This window comes from Typopeltis vanoorti, chromosome 2 (genome assembly GCF_054136105.1).
Source record: "Typopeltis vanoorti isolate ZY-2024b chromosome 2, IOZ_Tvanoo_1.0, whole genome shotgun sequence".
Taxonomy (NCBI): Eukaryota; Metazoa; Arthropoda; class Arachnida; order Uropygi; family Thelyphonidae; genus Typopeltis; species Typopeltis vanoorti.
In genome coordinates this window covers 20,834,428-20,860,876 of record NC_143550.1, presented here as the reverse complement: position 1 = coordinate 20,860,876, position 26,449 = coordinate 20,834,428, and the positions used below count along the sequence as shown (strand labels likewise).

The 26,449-nt window shown below is 36.9% G+C and overlaps 1 protein-coding gene across 4 annotated transcripts in view; it reads right to left on the bottom strand.

Moving 5' to 3' along the window:
* LOC150108866 (uncharacterized) overlaps positions 1-26,449 on the bottom strand; it is a 377,690-nt gene that overhangs the window by 77,633 nt on the left and 273,608 nt on the right. For all 4 annotated transcript variants that reach the window (XM_090403872.1, XM_090403896.1, XM_090403887.1 and 1 more), the window contains exons 11-12: positions 24,205-24,254; positions 4,197-4,421 (exon numbers count right to left, since the gene is read on the bottom strand). In XM_090403872.1, the coding sequence (XP_090259998.1) occupies positions 4,197-4,421; positions 24,205-24,254 (275 nt within the window). The remainder of the gene's footprint in view (positions 1-4,196; positions 4,422-24,204; positions 24,255-26,449) is intronic.

Here is a 26,449-nt window from a genome sequence, read left to right as displayed (position 1 = left end):
AATGTTTAGGTGCATATGGAAGAAGGCATTGCTTGTGTTTAAGAGATTATTGTTGTCAAGCATACATTCTACAACCTTGCCTCTGATGTTAGTGCATTGTCCATTTAAATTCTGTGGGATGGTAACTGCAAAATTAGGTTATGAAGATTAGGTCATCCTGTGATATATGCACCGGTACATAAGTAGATGCGACATACTACATAAGCCATCTCACTGACACTCAAGACAGCAACTGATTCTATGATTGTGCTGAGTGACAATTGCTGGGAGAGGGGGGGAGATAAGGTTATCCACAACAATAGAGACTCCATAAAAAGGTCCATCTTTAAATCCCCATAATCTGTACTTACAGATTATGCTGCCATTTTGTATTGCAGAATCATTACTTGCAATCAGGTATATCTTCTGCAGGCAAGGATGTGCCTATTTATACTTATGCAAGAAAGCCTCAATGTTACTGAAGCCTGTTGAAGGTCCTGATAAGCAAGCTGGCCTGGTTGGTTAGTATGCCTGTTCTTCATCCAAGAAGTCATGAGTTCGAATCACATTGTGGATGTTTATAAAAGCCTACTTTGGACAAGTTTGTATAGCTCCTTGAGTTTATAAAGATTGTCTTACATAAAAAGGATGAAAAATTATTCATTTGCAGGAGGAAGATGGTTCAGTGCCAGAGCTACCCATCCACCACAACCACACATGGACACTCACCCACTGACAAGCAACGACTGCACATGGGAGTAGAACAGCAAGGCTACCCTAGATGCTATACTGGCATCACAGTAAGCCTTAAGCCCTGTCCCCACACAATGAGGAAAGAGACTTACTGCAGCACTGTAGGCAAACTCACTAGCTGGGCCATTCAAGACCACCTGTCTTGCCAAAGTAGTGTTTTTCTACCCTTACCAAGCAAGTAACTTTTCTTGCTTGTTCTTTGTGCAACTGACTATTGTGCTGCATCCATAATGCCTTCTTCCAAGTTGCATACCTCACCTCTTCATTCATCTATTTCACACCAACTATTTGACCTCCTGATCCCTTTGGAAAGCATTTAAACATTGCCCCTGCCAGACAGTTCTTGAGCAGGGCACAAGTAACATCGATCACCTTTCCATCCAATTCTCCATTCCATGATATAGCCGCATGCCATCTCCTGAGTTCGCCATAATCAGTTTTTAGCTTCATGCATATTATATTCATTTCTCACTAAAATCTTCATATGGCTGACCACCACCACCACCACCACCCTAAGTAATCACTTAATTGTCACTTTAATTCACTGGAGGAGACATCTTGTTTGTAATAACATCCTTTGATGTTATTACAGAAGAAAAAGTTTCATGTTTGGTCTCTAAAGCAGTATTACTGGATTATTTAATCCTTAGCCCACCTAAGGCACTAATATCAATGTCATAAAGGCTAACAGCCTTCTGAAAGTGAGACACGCATAAAAATAAATAAGCAAATAAAATAACATGAATTTCAGAACTGAAATTTACAAAAAGATCTGATAATGTTGGAGTCTTGGCAAGTAACAGACTGATTTGGAGGAAAATTGTAGATAGGAAATTAATAATGATGTAATTTTTTTCATGTAGTACTATCATATCCTGTACACCCCCTTGAAGGTACATGGCAGGAATTTGATGATGATGATTCTTTTCAAAATCATCATATGACTATTTAGCTACTTTTACACCTAAATTAGCTGTTCACAGTTTTTTTTTTTTTTTTTTTTTGGAGGGGGGGGGGGGTAGAAATCAATGTTAATTGATATGAGGCAATTCTTATAAGCTACACAGGTAGCAGGTGTACTTTTTTTTTTTTTTTAGCTACATCAAAAAACAAAAGAAATTTTACACCAGTAAGTTTTTCTAATTTTCAGCTCATAATATCAACATATTATATATATCTATTAAAGTTAAAACATTCAGTCAATATTATTATTATGGGTTTTAAAATGCCATACAGTGTGTTTAGCTGAAATTCTATTATGATGAAATTAATAATTAAGAAAAGTCTCACTGACTATGTTATGGTTGATAGTGATGTTTTCTTTCAGGTGCAGGACACTACAGTGTACAGAGGATTTGAAATCGGAAGTGACAGCCATTTACTGTTGAGCAGGATAAAATTGAATTTCATATTGAAAAGAAGAACATGTAAGAAAGTTTCAGAGCAAATAAAAGTAGAGCAGCTTTCAGATGTGAACTGTAGACTAAAATACACACAAACATTGTTCAATAAAAAATGAAAGAGTTGGAGAAGAGGAACCAAATCTTGGAGATTAAATGGCTAGCCCTGAAGAAAACATTCATTGATTCAGCCAGAGAGGCATATGGTGAGGTTGTGTGCAAGGATAGAAAAATCAGAATTCCATGGTGGACACAGAAAGTTAAAGAGATAGTGAAGAAAAAGAAGAATGCATATCAAAAGTTCCTGGCAAATAAGTTAGCTTGTGCTCTTTCATAATACAGAGACAAATGTAAGAAAGCTAAACACTGTGTAAAACTAGCTAAACAAAAGTCAATTACCTACAGTATACGTAAGAACATTCCTCCATGGCAGGTTTGCACTCTATCTTGCAACCTCTCACTTCGACGACTACAGTAGAAGTAGAAAAAGCCATCAAAAGCCTGAAACGTGGAAAGGCAGCTGGAGTAGGGTTTTTCATGAGGGAAATATAACTGAATGTGAGAATTATAGAGGTATTTCTCTACTGAGTGCTCCTGGTAAGATTTATGCAAATATACATGAGAAATGGTTGAGAAGGATTGTGGAATGGAAGCTTGGTGAAAAACAAGCTGGATTCAGGCGAAATAGAGGATGTCAAGATCAGATTTTCACTTTACGACAAATTGCTGAGAAATCATGGGAATATAACAAAGATCTGTATTTAAGTTTTGTAGATCTGGAAAAAGCATATGACAAGGTGCCAAGAGAGAAGCTATTCAAAATGCCACAGTTGTATGATGTCAGTGGGCCATTATATCAAACAATTCTTTATTTATTTGAGTTGTAAGCAAGCAGTTAGAATTGAAGGAAGTTTAGGAAGATGGTTTGATGTTAAATTTGGTGTCAGACAAGGATGTACATTATCTCCTCTGTTTCATCTATATGGGTCACATTATGAAAGAAAGTGGTATTAAACCTGATATCAAAATTGGAGATGCTAATGTCAGCTCTTTGCTTTATGCGAAAGTTATACTTCTAAATAAACCCACTATAAGTCTGCAAGATTCCTTGACTAAATTGAATAATGTTGTAATAGATTTGGTATGAAGGTCAGCAATAACAAGACAAAGACAATGAATATAGGCAGAAGTATTGTGAATGGAGAACCTATAGAGCAAGTAAAACATTTCAGCTACTTAGGCACAATTTTTAATGAAGATGGTAAATTAAATATGGAAATGGACAAAAGAATCAAATCTGGTATGGTAGGAAGTCAACTGAATAAATTTATATGGAATACGAGAGAAATTAGTCAAAACACTAAATTGGCTGTATACAAGACAGTGTTCAAACCAAATTTAACTTATGGATCTGAAATTTGGGTCAGAAGTAAAACACTTGACCAAAGACTAGAGACTGCAGATATAAGAGTCCTGAGAAAGATTAGAGGTGTGAACAGATGGCATCAGTGGCAATATCATATTAAAAACGAGGATATTAGGAAAGAACTTGACATTGTCAGCATCCAGAAATGCGTTAGCAGAGCTAATCTCAGGTGGTATGGTCACTTAAACAGAATGGGCGAGGAAAGATTAGCAAAACAAGTGTTCTCTGCCAGGTTGGCAGGAAAAAAACCCAGAGGAAGACCAAGATATAGGTTGATTGATACAGAAAAAAGTGCTTTAGAAGATAGAAATAAGTTCTGATAAGATAGAAATAATGTTGGAGTCTTGACAGGTAACAGATTGATTTGGAGGAAAATTGTAGATAGGAAGTTAGTAATGATGTAAGTTTTTAAGTCAGAAGTACAAAAATTTGATGAAAATGAAATTAATAATATAAAATGTTTTTCAAACATTAAGGATTTGAAAAATCCTTCTCAAATGTTTCAGAAATTTAGAGATATAACGCATATGTTTATAATGCATGAATTACGACAGATGGTTGCAGTGATCATTCATTCAGAAACAATGACATTCACTTTTATAATATTGAGAATATATAGAGTAACAAATGTTACTTACTGGTGTGAATGCTTTAGCATTAGGATTCAAAGTAAATTCCTTAGCATTTGGATTCAAATTTGATTTTAGGACTACAGGTTTATCTATTTCATCTTTTTGTTTGTTATTCTTTTCTTCTGCTTCTTGTTTTTCATTCATTTTTAAAGCATACGTCTGATCTAAAACTGGCTCTGTTTTTGGTAAATCTTCTATTTGTTCTTTGGATTCTTTGGTTTCTTCTGATAACTACATAAATTAAACCAAAATACATTGAAATCCACATATAATAGCAGCAAGCTGTCCTGAAAGATAAAAACCTAAAAAACATGTGACAATCAGGTGGAATAGCACCACATTAAGTTCAGTTGATTATATAATGCAATAAGTGATCAGTCAAACATTTTTCAAGGAAAGGAATAAATTATGGAGGCAGAGAAGTACAAATTTTTGGGGAAAAATAAAGAATTGATGATGAAGCTATTCAATTAACTTATATTATTATCAAAACTATTTTTAGACTTGCATATAAACATAAAACTTAATTCACTCTAAAAAGCAAAGCAAATTTCTCCAATTTTGTGATACTTTTGGAAAATTTTTGGAATACACACATAAATACTGAAGAATAAATCTTTCCCTTAAACAAATTTGCAGATTCAAAACATTAAAAGAAAACAAAGTTGTTAAACTTACACAGTTCATATTCTGATGAACAAAATCTGATCTCACTCAACTCTCAGAGACTCAACTCCAATCACTTTATGATTATGTTTTGTTTGTATCTTATGCTTTTCCAAGAGGTATTTCATGGTGTTTCTCCGCTAAACTGACCAAAATCAATTCTCCGCTTTCCTCTAAGCATGTTAAAAGTAACTGGTTAACCACCTTACCGGCCATTATGGATCAAATATGCATCCTCAAACGCTTCATGTCCATCATATATTTCAATGTAATGATCAATGGTATTACAATTTTAATATGCACTACGTATACATGATAACCTCGACGTCTTGGCCAGTAGTGTGGTTAACATCCATGCATTGTTTAACTTCAAACTTACTGAACCTACTTCTCATCCTCTTTCCTTCTAAGTCCTGTTCTCTAGAGCATCCTTTGGCAAAATACATTTTTCATTTAAATTTTTTGTTACAATTTTCTTTTTTCTTTTTTAAATGAAATTTTCTTATTGAGATATTTTTTGGTTTCAAATAATCATGACCAGCAGAGAAGACCTGCTGTATTTTTTTTTATGCAAATCTGACATGAGAAATGTTAACCTGCAATACATGGATATTAATACAGTGGTGGGATAAGGATTAGATAATATGGAAATCCTACTTTAGAGACCAAAAATGAAACTTTTTTCGAGCCATTTCAAGTCTAATAAGGAGAGTGGTAGCCTAACACCTGGTGTGATGCTACCAGCGAATCATCCACCACCTAAAGACATTCACAAAACATCTATGCCCACAATGAGATTGGAACCCATGGCCTATTGGCTGGAGAGCAGATAGGCTTGCCACTTAATCAGTAAGACAATATACACTGTTTCAATAAATTAAAGAACAAAAACAAATTGCAATAACTTGGGAAGGGGAGGAAAAAACACATGCAAGTCCAGTGCATTATGTAAAAAAGTAACAGTGAGTCTGGTCATCACATACAAATGGGTGGCACTGTCAGTGGTATATCCAAATGAGCTACAGCATAAAACAGGTGTTTTGGAGTGATTATCCATTTCATCTCTGGGATGAGAACAAGACAATTATGTGATAGTAAAATTTTTGGATATGGTCGCAAAACATTTAACTGATGAATTCAGGTGGCAGAGGTAGCTAGATGGTTGCAAGTGAGTCATTCCATGATTCACACTGTGGAACCAATTCCAACCCTCACAAACAGCATCCTGGAGATATGGTGAAGGAAGGCTATGGGTTACAACCACCAAAATCTCCAATTATCTATTAACTGAAACAGGAGGAGTGTGATCTTGAATCAGCTATATGACCTCATATCAACTACAAAAACATTGTTATCTACTTCCACTGGTGCAGGCTTCACAAAGGTGGTCTGTATCCTAGGTGATGCGAGGTAGGCTGTCATCTGGAGAGAACCAAGGACAAGTTATGATCCCACCAATATCTGTGAGAGGAGAACACTTATAGTTTGATGGTTAAAGGAGGCATCTGATTGGGTGGATGCACTGACCTGTATATGCTTGATCCTATTGAACACAACATATTGCTGCTTTCAATCCCCAAATCCTTGAAGCACTTAGGAGTGTTTTGTAGGAGCAGTGGTTATTTCCAAATAAGTAGAAACTGTTATAAACAGTATGAAACATTGTTGTGAGTGCTGCTGCTGCTGAGAGAAGCAAACACATTCCTTAATGAGGCACTTTTACAATCTCATTTTGACCATTTGTTTTTGTTTGGTCAAAATCTTGTTTTTGACTACTGCCTTCATATACCTATTTGTTACTGAATTAAACTATTTATTAAAATTTTTGCAGGCATTTCTTGTCTATTTCATATTATACTGCTCTTTACCAAATTACATAAAAATTCATCGTATAATTTGAGTTGTGAAATTTCCCTTTGTTCTTTAATTAAGGAAGTTGGTTTATGGCTTACTGGCACAAGAACAGCAAAAGTTACATCAATACATAAATAGTCAAAGATAAATTAGTAAATAATATTTATTTACAAAAATTAAGTTAAGCAATGCAGTAACTATATATAAATAAAATTAAAGCAAAGGTTACAGTAGTGCTGGCCTGGTTGGCTGAGTGGTCAGTGTACCTGCTCTCCAACCAACAAGGTTGTAGGCTTGAATCCTGCCATGGCTGTTTGTGATTGCCTTTAGGTGGGAGATTAAATTTCATCACCCAGTGTGAGACCACCATCCAGCTTATTGGAGGCCTCAAGGAGCTTGAAAAAAGTTCCATGTTTGTACACTAGAGCAGTTTCCACACTATCAAAACAAACAATAATAAAAAATAAAAAAATCCTTAGCCCACCCACAGTACAAAATGTACTAGAGGTTTCCAATTAACCTTTCGTGGGTGGGAGAAACAAAAGTACACAAGGTCAAAGGTTACAGCAGTACACAAATAGTCAAAGATAAATTAGTAAATAATATGTAAGTACAAAAATTAAGATAAGTAATGCAGTATCTACATATAAATAAAATTCGTAAAATGTGTTGTTTGTACAAATTAATTATTTGTAAAAGGTTTAAAATCATCATGCAATTTGAGCCTGTCTGAATGTATATGGCTTATCTAGATAGTTAAAAATTTCATCCCTATCTCTCTCTCTCTCGTGTAAAGTGCTAGCACTTCACCAGAATATGACAAATAGTAATGCTACATTTTTTACAAGCCCTCAGTAAATAATAATGTGCAAGGGATGAGAGAACAACTTCCTCTCACCTATTTCTACTTTGACCAAGAATGCTATCCTGTCTGTCTGAGTGTATGTAGCTTATCTAGATAGTTAAAAATTTCATCCCTAACTCTCCTCTCGTGTAAAGTGCTAAGCACTCCACCAGAATATGACGAATAGTAATGTTACATTTTTTACAAGCCCTCAATAAATAATAATGTGCAAGGGATGAGAGAACAACATCCTCTCATCTCTTTCTACTTTGACCAAAATGCTAATGCTTAATTTCAGGCTTAATGTCATATAATTTATTTGTCGATGCTTCCTGCCATGAAGACTGCCATTGGGCAATCAGATTTGATCTTATAAAGTGTCTATAGTCTGTATTTGGTACTGTTAAACAGTACATTGAGAGAGTATCTGTAGTCCTGTTTACCTTAATTCCAATGCGACTGGGAATCCAGCACAACCGAACATCAAAATTAAGGGAATTCTTTCTTTTAAGGTTACACAGTGGTCAGCATTCATAGTGGAAAATTTATGGACACGCACATTGAAGTAATTACTTATAATTAAGAAAACAACACTCTACATTTCGACCTCTATATCGAGGTCATTATCAGGAAAGCATACATATGCACAGGACAAGCTACATGACACTACACAAAAGTAAGATAAATCGAATTGCTTTGTTAATAGTTTACCCTAGCCTGACCTCTGGTGAAAAAAAATAATAAATAAAATATATAAATTGAGATTTATAAATCAGGATATATAAAGCTTTGGCAAGTAGTACAGGAGTATGGAGTGGATGGCCAACTATCAGCTGCCATCAAGTCTCTGCATGAACGCCCAGAGTTTTATGTCAGGGTAAACAGGCACAAAGTCTGAACCTTTCACTATCTCCGTTGGTCTCCACCAAGGGTGTGTTCTGTCACCCCTCCTTTTCATAATATTTATGGATGGATTGATAGGCACAGCCGAGGCAGTGAATGTGTCAGAAATGTAAGATATAGCATTGGACGTCTGCGTTTTGCAGATGACCTCCAGTGAATCCTAGATGGGTTTGGAACTGTTTGTGCAGAAACCTGGATGAAGATCAGTGTGAACAAAACGGAAACATTTGTGGTCTCAAGACAACCAACCCAGTGCACTCTACATGTGAGTGGAGTCCCACTGAGGCAGGTGGAGAAGTTTAAATACCTTGGGTCCATATTCATGAGTGATGGAAAGTGGAACGTAGAGCTAGATACTCGAATTGACTCAGCAAGCGTAATATTGCAGGAGCTTTGACCGTTCGGTAGTATTGAAACAGAAGTTAAGTCAGAAGGCAAAACTGGCAGTCTTCAATACAGTCTATGTCCCCATCCTCACCTATAGTGATGAGAGCTGGGTAATGACCAAAAGAATGCAGACACGAATCCAAGTGGCTGAAATGAGGTTCCTTCAAGGGGTTGCGGGGATGACAAGACTTGATAGGGTCAGAAGCTATGCAATTTGAGAAACCCTCAATACTCAACCGCTGCTTCTCTGTGTTGAGAGATCACAGTTATGATGGTATGGGCACCTGGTCAAAATGCCACAAGAGAGGCTCCCCCAGCAGGCCCTCTTTGCCAAGTCAGAGGGTGGGCACGTCTGGGAGTCCCACCAGAACACCTGAGCTTGGTGACAGAGGATTGTGACCATTGCAAGTCCCTCTTGCAGCTGCGGCCCCCACAACCCAATTAAGAAAGGTGGGCCTTGAAGACGGATGGATGGAAATAAAATATATACAACAATATAAATTAAAAAAATAAAATAAATTTTTTATATCTATCAGTATAATAATATACAGATGACAGAAAAAATCTAAATAAATAAAAATAAAGTTTTATAGTGGAACTACATTAAACACATCTTTGCAGTCCTCTTATATTAAGGTTTCTTGTGTTGAGGTTCTGCCATCATGTTCTGGATGGTATATAGGTTACAGATGGGGCCTCCAGATTCTTGGAATTACTAATCCATTATTCTTGTTTAGATTCTGATGATGTTTCAGCATCTCACAAGCTTCCTTGAACTTTCTTTCAAACCAGGTTTTGGTACGGTGTAGGGACTTGATGCCTTTCCAGTTGATTCTGTGACATGTTTGAAGAGCATAGTCTGACCAGCCTTTTTTACCATATTGGAGGAATTTGATGTGCCCTATTTCCCCTATGTATGGTAGATTGCAGGTGCACTGAATTTTGTAAACCCCTGGTTGGGCAAGGTAGGGAAGAGGGGGGAGTCTTTGGATGAGTTGAGTATACTTCTTAATTTTGCAGGAGGTTTGAAGGTTGCCTTAATGTCTTATGTAGTGTTCTATTTTTTTTTCTGATATTCTCCTAATGTATGGTATGGCTATGGCATTCTTGTAATCTTTTTTTGCTTTTAATGGTATTACTGTGGAGGATCTTGTGAACAGACTTTTTTTGTTGTAGCTATTTTTTATTATTTTTTTTAAAATAAACGTTTTGCTAATTCTATATTCTTTGTTCAGCCTGCTCATTGGGACAAATTGTTAAGGGCTCTATGTTTGAGGGTGTTGATGACTCCTAGTTTTTGTGTTGGATAGTGGTATGAATTTTTGTGTATGTATTGCTATGTGTCTGTAGGTTTGCAGTAAACCATGAATGAAAGGCAGCCAGATGGAAGAGGTATGACAAGTGTAACTAGAAAGTAAGAGGGTTATTGTTTTCAATCTTGATGGTAAATTGGATACATCTGTGTTGTTTGTTCAAGTGGCTTAGGAATTCGAAATGCCAAAAATATCATTAACATATCTGAGTCAGACTATGGGCTCACTGATTTAATACATATACAGGGTGTTCGGGATAAATTTGACAGTTTCGTAAGGAAAAAGAAAATCTTCTTTGTATCTATTAAATTTAATGAATTGACAAAAAAACATTACAGGCAGAGTTAATTACAATACTATCAACAAGATTTACTCAAAATAACCACCATTAGCATCGATCACAGCTTCAATTCTGCTTCGGAACCTCGAACAAGCTGATGCTACAGTCTCCCTGGGAAGGGCCGCAAAAACTGTTTTAATTTTATCCATTAACTGGGCTTTTGTATTACTGGAAGTGCGATTGGTGTCTTTTTCAACTGCGCCCCATACAAAATAATCCATGGGGTTAAGGTCTGGGGAGTTTGGAGGCCAAACATTTGGACTGGTGAAGTCGTAGAAATTTTCAGACAACCATTTTTGACTTTTCCCAGAGGTGTGGCAAGGGGCCGAATCCTGCTGCCATACATACGGCCTACCATTGGCTACCCTTGTTATCCAGGACTTGACTACAGTTAGCAACTCCACGAACAAAGCCCGAATTCCAATGCCAGGGTTCTTCAACACCTGTTCCTGCAGATTTGCGAGGAATTCTGCTGTACGAACGCAATCAGATCGTCTGCTAGGGATCTTTCTTCTTGCTACATCCTCGTAGTCACCATTGCAAGTCTCTAGTTCATGCCTGATTGTTTTTACTGTATTCAGGGAGCATTGGGCAGCAGTCGTAATATCCTTATTTTGATGGCGGGCACGAATCATCATGATACAAGTTATTCTCTTCCATGATTCAGGTGGGTTCCAGCTATCCATCCTTTCTGACATCTTGTATATGAATGAAGAAGGGTCCAAACTTTTAAATGAAGAGAAGTGTGTGTTAATACATGTAACTTACGGAAAAATATAATTAATTATAAATATGTCAAATTTATCCCGAACACCCTGTATATATATATATTTTTTTTTTATCACCTGAGGTCAGGCTAGGGTAAACGATTTACAAATCATTTAGATTTATCTTACTTTTGTGTAGTGTCAAGTAGCTTTTGTCTGGCATACGTATGTTTTCCTGGTGATGACCTTGACACAAAGGTCAAAATGTAGTCTTTTCTTAATTATAAATAAAATAATTACTCTAACATGTGTTTTTGTCTCCATAAATTCTTCACTATTAAAATTAAGGGTTTTCATATTGTAAAACAGGTGTAACACCTCATACTGCACTGGATGTAGATTATACATAGGAGAGGAGATTGCCTGTAAAGAGTTCAATGAGTGTGTGTATATAAATCACACACTTTTTGGTAGCAGTTTTCTTTTATATGCACATATGCAAGCTGAATGGCATGCAACATGCAAGTCTGCTTTATAATTACTACTATCAGGCGAGATCTCTGATCTTGAACCATCAGTACAGATGGGCAAGAGATCAGAGTGAGCTGCAGTGTGTGCTTAAACAATGCAGGTAGACAGATGGATGCAAACTTGCTATGGAGGGATGTTCTTATGTATACTGTAGGTAATGTTGTCAACATTCATGTCAACAGCTTGCATTGTATGACAGGCTGACATGTGTGATATTGAATTTCCCAACACAGAGAAAAGAGGCTAGCCTACATAGGATGCTCTGGAAGAGACCTTATTTTTAGAGCATAGCTAAGAGACAACTGTTTTCTTGAAAGTTATAGAGCTGGTTCATTTGCTTCAACAAAGACTGAGTGGATGATGTGCAAAAGGCACCAGTAGCTATCTGTATACCCTGATGATGGATGGGATCCAACTATCAGAGGTTATTCTGCCTTGAAGAACCATAAGCTTGAGACCCATAATCCAGCTTTGATCATATAAGTGCAGCATAAAGATAAAGCAATAAAGATCAATCTGCACTCCAATCAGGAGAGGATACAGTGAGATGGAGACTGAACGCTCTCTTGCACTTTTCTCTTAGTTGACAAATGTGTGCAAGGAATGTAAGTCTTCTGTTAAAGATCAGTCCCAAGAACTTAGCTTCTGTTGCTACTGCAATAACAGTGTGTCCCATTCTTAATTCAAGATCTGAGTGAAGGATGCATTTTCGACAAAAGTGTACACAGACTCTTTTTTTCTGCTGAAAACCTGAACCCATTACTAAGAGCCCATAGAAATATGATCAACTGCTCACTGAAGTTGTTTTTCGATTACCCTCATGGCAAATTTTGAAATCATCGATATATAGAGCACTGTCTACAGTGGGAGGAAGCTGTTTAATTGAGTTAACTCTGATAGGTTAATTTCGAGGAAACTGTTGACAGAAAGGTGATAATGATGTAAACTTTCCATGTATTACTATCACAATAACCATACCAATAGTACTATTATTCCCCCCCCCCCTTTCTGAGAGTACACATTAGGAATTTGATAAGAATGATACATCTCTAAGAGTTTGGTAGCCATGAAAAATAAACATTTTATTGACCAAGTATAGTTTCTCAAATATTCTGGTACCTCACTCTATATACAAAGATTTTACATCAAATAATCTTCCTATAGCTCCTTCAATTCTAACTGCTGACTTAAAACTTGAATACACACTTTGCATTGCATTATGTAATGTCCAGTTTACACCTCTTCTGATGAGCCACCTGTTCAATTCCTGAAATTTTTTCAGAACCTCTCATCTATGGTCTCTGCTCTTTGATCAACTGTTTCATTTCACTTCAACCCAACTTTCAGATCCATGAATTAAAATAAGTTTAAACACTGTCTTGTATGTTGCTAATCCCTATTTCTTATTTCACAAAACAAGGCACTCACAACTGACTCAGACAACCTATTCCATTCATTCAACACTCTCTAAGCAAAAAATCTAGTCCTCAAGCCCTGCTAACCACACTCTTATCCAACATCCAGAGATGACTTCTTGTTCTGCTCCCTCTAGCAAGTGTTGAAACATTTCCCCTACATCAATCCTATAAAATCCTTTAAGCAACTTTAATGTTTCTATCATATTCCCCCCTACCCCCAATCAACCAACTTTAGCAATCTACAAACCCTGAATCTATACTCACAGGTAGCATTCCACAGACCACTGACCATTTTTGTCAGTCATCTCTGGATCCTCTCCACCACTTCCTCATCCTCAAGGAACCAGATCTGAGAACAGTAATTCAGATGTGTCAATATCCTACTAACTATTATCCTGCCCAACTTAGCATCATCAGCAAACAACTGAATATCTCCCCTCAAATTATTTCCTATATCATTTATGTAAAAACTGAATAGCAGTGGTCCAAGCACAGATCCCTACAGCACACCACTAGTCACCTGCCTTCTCCTGGATTCTATTCCTTCATGTACTACTTTTTGGTATCTGTCCATCAGCTACCCTTTTATCCATGTCACCAGTTTCATGTGATACCCTGTCAAATGCCTTGGCAAAATCCATCAGTATCATTGCATAGCCATTCCCTTTATCCAACTCAGCTGTTACCCTATTATAAAAAAGTTAACAGATTACTAAGGCTCACCTACCCTTCATAAAGCCATGCTGTCTTTCACAGAGTATCATGTTCTTATCCACCCATTCCTGAATTCTCTTTCTGACCAACTTTTCCCAGTATTCTTACCACCACCACCCCTGAAATACTGATTGGTCTATAATTTGCTATCACAGGCTTAGATCCTTCGTTGAAAGTTTTTCCACTTCATTATACTATAAATAAAAGATGCCAAGAAGTCATAATCTTTTAATCTTTTATCCAAGTGTAAGCAGACAAAGTTTGCATGTTGAGTAACTTCATGACTGGACAACTCTCATATAGAGGTTAATAACTTTACATCACTGCCTTAGTATCTCATAATGCAAATCACATGTCCTTATGGACATGTATAATTATTATTACCACCCCAAGACCTAATAGAGTCAAAGACTCATCTGGGAGGTCCTTTTATCACACACACAGCTCATCATGTGGTGTCTGCAAACTCTTTGCAGACACCACATTCCCAGGCAAGGCATTCCAATCATTCACAACTCTGCACGAAAAAAATCTGCCTCTCACTCCCCTACTCACGGCCTCTTTATACAGTTTCCAGGGATGACCTCTGGTTCTCCTCTCATCTCCCACTATTCTCTGTAAAACTTCTCTAGCATTGATCCTATAACAACCCCTTACCAACTTGTAGGTCTCTATCATATCTCTCCTCTTCCTCCTGTCCACCAGACTCTGCAAATTACATCTTCTCAATCTTTTCTCATACTCAACATTCCAGAGGTCAGAAACTACCTTAGTCAGTCTCCTTTGGACCATTTCCAACATCTCTTCATCCTTCTGAAAACCCGGTGACCAAATCTGGGCACAATAGTCCATGTGTGGCCTAATCAATGCCTTATACAATGGAACAAGAATCTCCCTACTTCTACACGTCAGTGTCCTCCGCATCATTCCCAGAAGCCTTTGTGCCGTCTTCACAATTTTGGCTATGTGTCCCCTAAATTTTAGATCCTTATCCACTATCACTCCCAGATCTCTTATTTCCTCTACCTCCAACAATATATTCTCACCAAGCATAAATTCTGTATCCCATCTTTGTTTTCCAAATTTTAAAACCTTACATTTTGCAACATTGAACTCGCATCTCCATTTCTGTGCCCAATCACTCAATCTATTCAAGTCTTCCTGTAAGGCCACAACATCTTCACTACACTTCATGGTTCGTCCCAACTTTGCATCATCTGCAAACAACTGAATATCTCCATCCAAATCTTCACCTATATCATTAATATACAAGTTAAACAGCAATGGACCTAAAACAGACCCCTGAGGCACTCCACTAGTGACTTTCCTTTTCTTGGATATTGCTCCCCCATACACAACTTGTTGATACCTATCAGATAGCCAGTTTCAAATCCAATGCACCAATCTAATATCCAATCCCATCTGCTTTAGTTTGACTGTCAACCTATCATGAGGTACTCTATCAAAAGTCGTTGCAAAATCCAAGTATATTACTGTGTATCCTTTTCCTCTGTCCAAGGAAGCAGTCACTTTATTGTAACAAGTAAGTAGATTACTAAACCATGACCTCCCTTTAGCAAATCCATGCTGTCCATCAAAGATAATACCATTGTTGTCAACCCAACTCTGGATCCTAGTTCTCACAAGCTTCTCCAACAACTTAACCACAACACCTGACACACAGATAGGCCTATAGTTTGATGATTAGTTCGATCACCTCCTTTATGAAGTGGCACAATCTTGCCCTCCTTCCACTCCTTAGGAACTTGACCGAGTGCAAGACTCATATTAAAAAAAATAAGTCAAGGCAGATGTCAACTCCCTGGTACATTCTTTCAGAATACGTGGTGATATATTATCAAGTCCCACAGCCTTATTAACATTTAGTTTACTCAACTCCCCATACACCTCTTGCTCACCTAGTCAGTCTCTCCTCCCCATCAACTGCTCTCAATCCCTCCATGAAGTCACATTCACAAGATTGAAAGATCTTTATGAACTGCTCATTAAGTATCTCCACCACACATTCTGCATCAGCTGTCTTTATACCATTTTCTCCAATCAATGTCATCCTTCCATTATTATTCTTTCTTTTGCTAGCTATATATCGAAAGAACTCCTTAGGATTCTTTTTGGCTTCATTAGCCAACTGCTGTTCATAACTGTCTTTAGTTACCCTCACCAACCAAGTCACCCTCCTTGCTTGGTCTTTGTAGACCTCACGGAATTGGTTATTTCCACTTCTCTTATGCTGCCTCCACAATGCCCTTTTTCTCTATATCGCATGCTTAATCTCTTTATTCATCCATCTCACACCCACCTTATTTAACCTTCTCACCCTTGGAATACATTTAGACATTGCATCTACTAAACAGTTTTTGAAAATTCCCCAAGCTGCATTGATCTTTTTTCCAGCTAACTCCTCATTCCATGCTACACCTGCAATCTGTCACCTAAGCTCTTCATAACCACCCTCCTTGCAGTTTCACATATACCCTTTTCTCAAAGAGGTCCTCACACTGCTAGCAACCACCCAGGTAATCACCTCATGGTCACTCTCACCAATTGGTGGATGATTTGACACCTCATTTATAATTACATCCTCTGATGAGATGACCAAATCCAAGACCCTCAATCCTCGTGTGCCCTCTGTTACATACTGTCCGAGGTAGTTATCTCTCAAAAACCCAAGAAACTCATTTTCTTTACTTCCAGTTGCTATCTCATCATTCCAATCTATATTGCCATAATTAAAATCACCCATAATGATCACCCTTTTCTTATTCACTTGGCTAATTTGATTGTACATTTCATTATCACCACCACCCACATTACCTGGTCTATAACAACATCCCACCAAGTATTTGATTCAATTCACCTCTATATCACACCATACTGCCTCAAAACCACTGGCACTATTTCCCTCTTGCATCTCTATTTTATATGAATGTAACTCTTTCTCTATCATCAATAGCACTTCCCCCCTCCCTTTTTACCTCTTCTGTCGTCACGAAACACATCATACCCTTCCATCTCTATTTCTGTCCGGATGTCATCCTCTTCCAACCATGTCTCACTTATTCTGACAATCTTTGGGTGAACAGATGCAATTAGTGCAACCATTTCATCTGCCTTGTTTCTTATACTTCTAGCATTTGTATACAAACACAACAACTCATTTCTGGATCTACAGCTAGTTCCACAGATACCACTCACTCGATGGGATCTCTCCATGCTTGACTGGAGCCATTTCCCTTTCTGCTTCTTCATTTTAAAACCCTCTTCAATTCCAACTGTTTCCTCTTGATCCCTGGTCATCCCATTCCTTTCCTGCCTACACATGCTCACCTCCTCTTGGAGCATCTGCCTTTCTCATGCTGTGTACCCCTGTAGACCCTGAGCCTCCCCATTTCCCTGCTCCTCTTTCACACCCATTCTCTCATTTTCTATACTCATACCACTCACTTCCCACTCGATCTGATTCAATCTCTCTATTCACTTCTCTACTTTCCAGCAGCAGTCTCTCCAAGTGACTCACACCATAACCACTCAAATGCAGTCCATCACTCCCATACAGCTCACTTCGTCCCTCAAACTCATTCCACACATTAACAAATTGTACTCCCGTCTCCTCACACATTTCAGCCAGCATATCATTCATAATCCTTGCTCTCCGCCTCATTTCACCACAGCCATACCTAGGCAACATGCTAACTACCCTTCCTGTCACACTATTCTCTTTTATCCTTCTAAGCAGCCTCCTGATATCCTTTCTGACACATTCTTTGTCCTCTCTCAAATCATTCGTACCTATTAATACTATTAACTCTTTTGCTCACTCCTGCCTCATATCCAATGCCTCAATCACTCTAATCATTTTAGCGCCTGGAAAGCATACCTTGTGCATTCTATCCTCCAGCACACCTTTTATAATGGAGTCGCCATACGCCACTCGCTCATCTTTCATTAACTCTTTCATGTCATCATTATTTATTTTAATAGTTTTTACTCGAATTTTCTTAATTTCATTCCGCATCCATTTCATTTATCGACTCATCCAACCCAATTCAACTTCCGAATCTCGCAACACATTCTCTCTATCATTCAATCTTTCTAACTCTCGATCCCCCCTCTTCTCATTTTCACCCTTCTTTCCATACTTTCGGTCCAACTTTCGCTATCATTCTTCTCATTTTCACACTCATTCATCTTTCTTTGTTTCTGTACTTTCAGTCCAACATGCGTCGAACTTTTGCCATCATTCATTCTTTTTTCGCTATCATCCATTCTTTTGATTTTTGCGTCACGCCATTTCTAGTTTCATTTGTTCTCTCAATTTCGTTTCCTTCTGCCACTCTCACCTCACTTTCATCCCTTTTAACATCCATTACGGTTTTCAAATTGCTCTTTTTCTTTTTTACTGATTTTTTAACATTTTTTCGCCTCTCTTTCTCACCATCCTTCTCTTTCAAACGTGCACTTATTTTCCCCACGACAAACTCTCTACTAACACTTTCTGTCATCAATTTTATATTTGCACTCATCAATTCCTCGTTCAGGTCACACTTCGCACACACCCTCCCTTCCATCCGCGTCAAATATCCACAAATCATTTATGTAATCGAAAGAATACATATAACAGACCTCACACTTAACGAAACGACTGAAATCTAAATTAAAGTCATGGAATGACGATGCCGCCGCCATTTTTTGCAGGTTACTAAGTCTAATAATAACGATTTCGTAGTTAAGTTTTGGCAAAAAAAAATCCCCCACGCTAATAAAACCGGATAGCACACAACATTTACAGCCTCTCTTACTCAAACAATTACGCATATATATTTAATTATTCCTAAAAAACTTATCCCGATCAGGAGCTCTTCTTATACATTTCACTGCGCTTGACTCACGAGCGCCCTCATAATGCTATGCATTAGGGGAAGGATCACTACCTAGACCAGTTTCGACCTTTCAGGCCTCACCAGTGGGAGCCAGACCCAGAAATGAAACCAAGGTTGAAGTAATATAGAAGTCACATTTCCATGTACAAGTGGGCATCTTTAATTTATAGTATAACTGTGGAAAAACTTTCAACATCTATCTTTAACCCAGAGTATTTTAGTAATAAGGTGTGATACCTTTTTTGGCTACTTGTATATGGAAATATGACTTCTACATTACTTCAACCTTGGTATCACTTCTGGGTCTGGCTCCCACTGAAGAGACCTCAATAAAGGTCAAAATTGGTCTGGGTAGTGAGCCTTCCCTTAATGCATAGAATTATATATGTCCATAAGGATATGTGGTTTGCATTATGGGATACTAAGGCAAATGATATGACGTCATTAACCTCTATATATGAGTTGCCCAGTTGTGAAGTTACTTCATGCACAAACCTTGTTTGCTTACACTTGAATAAAGGATTAAACCAAGAATTTAATTTCTTGGCATCTTTAACTTAGATCCTCCTTTATGCAAAGGAATTATTTTGCCCTCCTTCCACTCTCTTGAGACCTTGCCAGGGCTAAGACAAACAGTCTAGCCAAAGGCTAGACTGTTTGTCTTAGCCCTGGCAGACAAACAGTCTAGCCTAGAAAGACAAACAGTCTAAGACTGTTTGTCTTTCACTGGAGTATTTGAAATTTTAAATAAGCTTGATATTAATAATGCTGTTATAACTGATAATGATCTATCACTGCATGTGTAAATGAGCTGACATTGGCCTTGACCCGGTTGTTCAACCAAAGGTGGCAACAGTCACAGTCCAAGAAAAGTGGAAGGAAAAAATAGTGCACCAGCAACTAAGCCAATGATATCAAACTATAAGCCTGGTGAAGATGTTAGAGGTTTTGGTGAGATATAATACAAACTTGGACTGACCACAGTAGGATGTCTTTCTAGAGAGTAGCAAGTTAAGGAAAGATCTTGCTCTAGTAACCTGATTTACACTGCATAATTAGGTAACAAGTGTACTGAAAAAAGCATATTCAAACTAGAGGTTCAAGTTTACGGTGTACAGAAGAATACCACATGGCAAATTACTGTTAAAATTGAGCTAGGATAGGAATGGATAGTCAGTTGGTAGCTAGCTACATGGATGGTTGATTGAAAGAAGCTAGAGAGTTTGGGTGAAATGACCAAAGTGAAAAATGACAAGTATCACAGGGTTCTGCCTGGGTATACCATTTAATCAATATACAGATGAAGTGTTCAAGGTTTAAGAGGAGATATTCAGTTCTTTGCTGGTGATGTTAAATTCGATCTGATCTTAAAAGAAGATTTGAATAGACTGGAACTTTGGGCATACATGAATGGGGATGTCAATTCAGCAATGACAAGTGTAAAGTCATGCACTTAGAAAAATGGAACAAGATGTATTTTATTGGAGAAAAACTTCATTTCAAGTGAATAGAGTTGAATTAATGAATTGGTGAATAGAGGTGAATCTGGGAATTAGTGGATACGAAGTTCAGTGGACACACTGCTAAAGTTGTAAATGTTACCCAGAAAAGTGCTGCTATAATGAGAGGGACAGTGATGGAATGGAGGTAATGGTTACCCTGTACAAAGAATTGAACTGGTCAGCCAGGATATCCATCCAAATAAGGCAATGTTACAGATAGTACACAAGTTAATGACTATCTCAATACTGGAATGTTGAGTAAAAGGAGAGATGAAGACACTGCACTATGCAGAGACTGGCAGACAGGAGGTGATTTGAATGAAGCATACAAACTAGTGAACCTATCAGACAGATACAGGGGAAGAGATAATGTATAGCTAGTGAGAGAACACCCTGAAGCTGAGTAAGCCATGTGAATAAGGAAATAAAAAGGTGAATTTTTTTCAAGGCAAACAGTAAATGGGTGGAATACATTACCGGAGCAGGTGAAAAAAAGTGCCCCCATGTAGAATTTCAAGACAAGGTATGATGTGTATTGTAGTAGTGAGAGAGTGGCCTCCCATAATGAGTCTTGACTCCAGGACTCATGGATACTTTTCATCATGGTCCTATCTATTATTTATTAGTTCATCTAATTTTAAAGTAATTAATCCAAAGATTCAGAATATCCTTCAATTTTTATATCACTTTATGATATATATATATAAAGATGATTCTCTGTACCCCATTTCTAAGTCTTAGTAGTAACCAAAACATTTTTCCACTTTTGCAAAAAACTTCCAATGAACTTTAAATTAATTAATTTTCCATATAAACTGAGTTTCATCATTTTATTATAGATTTCTATGAATACATACTGATTTACTACCCTGGAACTTTCAATATGTTTTTCCCACGTCCCCATCTAATTTCTCATGCTTTAACTTCCTATATTCACTATAGATTTCTCATTCTTCTATTTTTGCAGACAATTTCACTATATAATTTCCTGATTTTAATGAATCAATGTTTTCTTCAGATTTTGCACTAAGTTTCCAAGGTTTGGTTTTTGTTTTAAAAGTATTTCACTTGTTCCCTAAAAATATTTCTATACTGGAATCTACAGTGAGAACTGTGTTGCTGACATTCTTTTGAGACATTCATCCTTAACCTGGTGATGATTACTTATTTCAAATTCTATGTATACATTCTACTATCAAAACATTACTATGATTATAAACATAACTGGCGAGACTTTCCTTATATCCTGCGTATGTTCACCCCATGTGAATTTTCACATTTTGATGTTAGAACATGACAGTAATTACTAGTCCATGTTCTGAGCAAAAATCCAGGGCTAGCCTGTTCATGGGATACACTTTGAACATAAACTGTTTGGAAAGAAGTCAACGGATACTTCGATGGTCAAGGTGCATTGTGCCATGTAACGTCACGTGTTTGTAGCGAGTATAAATTGGAGGAATATGATGCTTCCAAGTTAGTGAAACTGTGTCTGGTTGAAATGGCTGCAAGAAGTAAATTGACGAAGTTTGAAAGAGGCATTGTGAATTCAAGAGCTTCTTTATATAGGAAGATAGTATTAGTAATGACTAGTTCATATCCAAAATCCAGCAAATAATTATTACTATTAGTCTTGCCCTTTACTCATTCCAAAAACATTCCTATATACCTATTGGGATTTATTTCCTACGCTGCTGTCTAGATCTCCAACAAGGATTTTTTTTTCCCTTCTCATTTTCTTTATGTCAGCTGCCTGCTTTAATGAGTTGACAAATTCTTCTCTCTTCCTTAGTTGAATCTTCCATGAGTTCATAAGCACAAATATGCTTTATTATCCATTTCCCCATTTTGAAGTTTGTCCACATAACTACTCGAAACTGTCTTCCAATCAAGAAGTTTCTTTTCATGTTTGGTGTTGAATGCTATCACTTGTTACTAAATTATTACTAATAATTAATAAATAATAAGTAAAGGATGTTATAAGTGGGAAATAATGATCCAAGGAAAGAGCAGTGATAGCATTCAACATCAAATATGAAGATAAACTTCTTGACTGGAAGGCAATTGCAAGCAGTTAGGTAGGCAAACTTCAAAATGGAGAATTGGATAATGAAGGAATTTTTTGAGTCATTAGAGCAAACAGCTGACAAAGAAAATGGAAAAAGTGGTACTATTGTAATGTAACCTCAATTACACATGGCACCTTACACACAACAGGTGACTAAATACAAAATGCAATAATTATCGATACTGATTAGCTAAGTTTTAAAATAATCTCTTAAATTCTGAAGAAGTATATGATCTTATATTTGGAGAATAATGATCAAGGAAAGGGAGTAGCAATAGTATTCAGCACCAAACATGAAGATAAACTTCTTGATTGAAAGGTAGTAGCTCGTTTCAAGCAGAGTAATTTGGGCAATGTTCAAAACGGGAAATGGACAATGAAACTTATTTGTGCCTATGATCTCCTCTAAGGAAAAACTGGAGAAATTTTTCGAGTCACTAGAGCAGGCAGCTGAAATAAAATAGAAGCGGTAGTTGTTGGAGATCTAAATAGCAGAGCCAGAAGTGAATCCCACCTGGCATATAGAAATGTTTCTATAAATATTATAAAAATTCTATAGACTCAACTATATAAACATCATTTAAGTTTGGTGCAACATGAGATTTCATGCCAGCTGGGAAACATCTTTCCACTGAAGAGAAATTCATGAAATTCTTCAGTGGCAATGTGATCTGCAGCCTTTCCAGTAATGTTGACATTGTGAAACATAGTGACTCATAGCTGTCATCGAACCACCCAAAACTTGCAGCAAAAGGTGTCAGTTGCTTTTCTTTCGAGAGATCTTCATACATATTTTTTGCCTTCTCTCATATGACCACCCTAGACAAAGGCATGTTCCGCTGGTTCTAATGCTTGATCAATATAGCCAACATCCTTTCCATTTTCTCAATTGCATGGCATTGAGATTGTTGCTAATTTTGGATTGAGCACTCTGCAAATTATATCAGCCATTATCACTGGAATCACTCAGTCCAGTGGCCCTTTGAATGTCAATGTTGCATTCATCTCTATTCAAACCAATTCAGAACTGTCAATGTTGCATTCATCTCTATTCAATCCAATTCAGAACTTCCAGCTTCACTTCTGAAGAATAGAATTTCTTACTCCATTTCTTCAATTGTTCTTTATTCAATTCTTCTTTTCACTCTTAATTTCTTTTGTTTTTCTCTCACCAGACATCTTGCTCAAAGGGATCAGAAATTGTTTAGAGATAAAGATAAATACTGCAGAGACACAAAATGGACACTGATCACAGCAGATGGGGAGGAGAGGAAATATGGCACATGTGTGAAAGTTTCTACATCTTGTAGAAAAAACAGTGATAGTCCTTATGTACTGCAATAACGAAACCATGTATATGTGAAACCATGAATATCGGAACTGCATATAACAAGAGTTACCTACATTTATATGCTCAATTATCGATTATTCAGGTTCAATACTTCTAATTATATACTATCGCACCTCTGATCAAACATTCTTTCATCGTAACAGATATGCCAAGTTAATTCTTCTTTAATATAATACATATCATTTATATCTTTTAAACCTAGCTGAATAACTGATCCATTACAAAAACAACAGATTTTATTCCAGATCAATATCAAATATCAGGAACATCATGAATTTTTTCACATGATCTTATCTGGAAAAATCCATTAAGGAAAAGTATTAATTAAAGTATCAAGGAATACTAAGTATTAAGGCAAGAATCAAAGTAAACCTCACTGGCTCAACAATAAAGAGCAGTGGCAAATAGAAAATGAAACGGCAAAGTATTTTTGAAAAAAAAAAAGCAATATTTGATTATTTTCTATGAATTATAAGTCAGAATATCTGATTAATATACTGAATATTATTACTCACCTTAAAATCTGAACTAAATTTCTTAAATTCTTCAATTTCATCATCTCGGCCTTAAAAAAAAAGTACAATAATGGAAAATTCTCTAATTTCAATTAACAGCAATAATATTTAACAGAAATCAATAAAACTGAGTAAATTAAGTGAAATTTCTATTCGCAAATGAACCAAAGTATTTTACTGCATCACTTTTCTCCTGATAATTGGCATGCAGCTAAACTGGACATTACTGCAGCAGCAGACTAATAATCCAAAATTCCAAATATTGCATCTTACTTAAAACTGGAAACTTTTCAGGATATTTACAGTTGACTAACTATAGCAAATTCATAGGAACCACAATATAGTTTGTTATAGTTTTCTTTAGCATAGCACTGTGACTATAAGATTTCATTTGGGACTGATTAATTTGTTATAGCAAGCAAGGTTATTATAATGGTGTCTCTTTAGTGAGAACTGACAGTACTTTACTCTGCCAGCAGATTGTCTAAAAGGTTCACCAACCATGCCAACATGAGTGTTATTTTCTGAGTGAAGCTGAATATTATATTATATATTAAATTTGTCACCTCCAGGGAGTCCAAAGACTCATTGAAGGAGGGCACCCACTCTACAACTCTGCCACCACCACTAGTATTTCCACAGATAATCACGATGTATCATCATTAATTAAAAACAGTTACTTCAACAGACTGGTGGTAAGATAGTGTATAGGACTAATTTAGAAAACTTTCAACCCAAACAGTGAATAATCTTGTCACTGCAAGGAAATGGAATATATAGTAAAGAATCAATTACTTTATTTCAACTTAAACCTACTAGAAAGTTTCATTAACTTTCTTAATATTTCTAGCAGGTTTTGACAGCCAGTCACTTAGCATACAGACTACCTATATGAAATCTTCTGTGCACAGTAGAAACAGATACCCATGTTCCTGAAGATGATGCAAGGATATCATAAGACTAGAGATGGGCCAAAGTCAGGCAGAGGTAGCTAGATGGTTGCACACGAGTAATTCTTCCATGGTTTACAGACTGTTAGAATTTAACCTAACAAATACATCAGTTTTCATAAAAAGAAACAAAAAGAAAAATTGCAGTAACTCAGGGGAAAAGGAGGGAAAAAAAATGAAAGTCAGGCACATTATAAAGTGATGCAGAGTCTGGTTATTCTATACAAATGAGTAGAACTGTCAGCAGTATATTCAAATAAGCCATGGCATAAATGCAGGTGTTAAGGAGTGCATTTCATGTCTGGAATAAGAACAAGACAGAAAACAAGATATGACATTTTTGGATATGGCTGCAACATCATTTAACCAATGAATTTAGGTGACAAGCCAATGTAAGACTAAAGGCTGGCCAAAGTCAGGTAGAGGTTAATTTATCTGATGGTGTGAGAAGGCATCGTGTTGGGTGGAAGCACTGACCTGTATGTGCTTCCTAGACCTCTATGTTCATCTATATGTGGGTGCGATACAGGAGACATTTATCCTACAAGATACCATGGCGCCAATAGGGGGTGATATGATTGAGACATACAAATCACTGAAGGGTTTTTACAAGATTAATTCAGAGGAAGTTTTGCAGAACAGGTCTGGTGGCGGGAGAACAAGGGCCATCCTTGGAAACCGAGTAACAGTGTAGTTAGCAATGGTGTTAGTACTAGTTTTTTTGCTTGGAGAGTGGTGAATAATTGGAATAAGTTGCCAGAGTCTGCTGTGGGCACCATAGCTGCGAATGAGTTCAAAGCAAACTATGACAGATACTGCGCAAATGTTGGATAGTGCCTGACATCATGTTTAGGGCCTCTCTCAGTGAGTCTGACTCCTTGGAGTAGCCAATAATAATAATAATACTGCTTGTCTTCATTGAGCAAAGCTCATGGACCTATATGTTCAAGCAGACTACTGTACATATGAAGTGACAAGCCAGGTCTCATAATCTTAATCCTAGTGAGCACGTTTTGAATGCCCTAGATCAGGGGTTCCCAACCTTTTTGTTTCCTAGAGCACATTCTAAAATACTGGTGAGGCGACAGGCACCATCTATTTTTTCAAGCAAATTTTTTGAATTCGTTTGTTAAATGAATACATACAAAGTTTACATTATAATCAAATGTTTTATTACTTAAAAGTTTACATTATATAAAAATTTAAATATATATATATATGTAAGTTAGTGTGATCTTTGGCATTCCATTTCATCGGCCAGTGCTTCATAATTAGGAGAATATGATGATATTCCA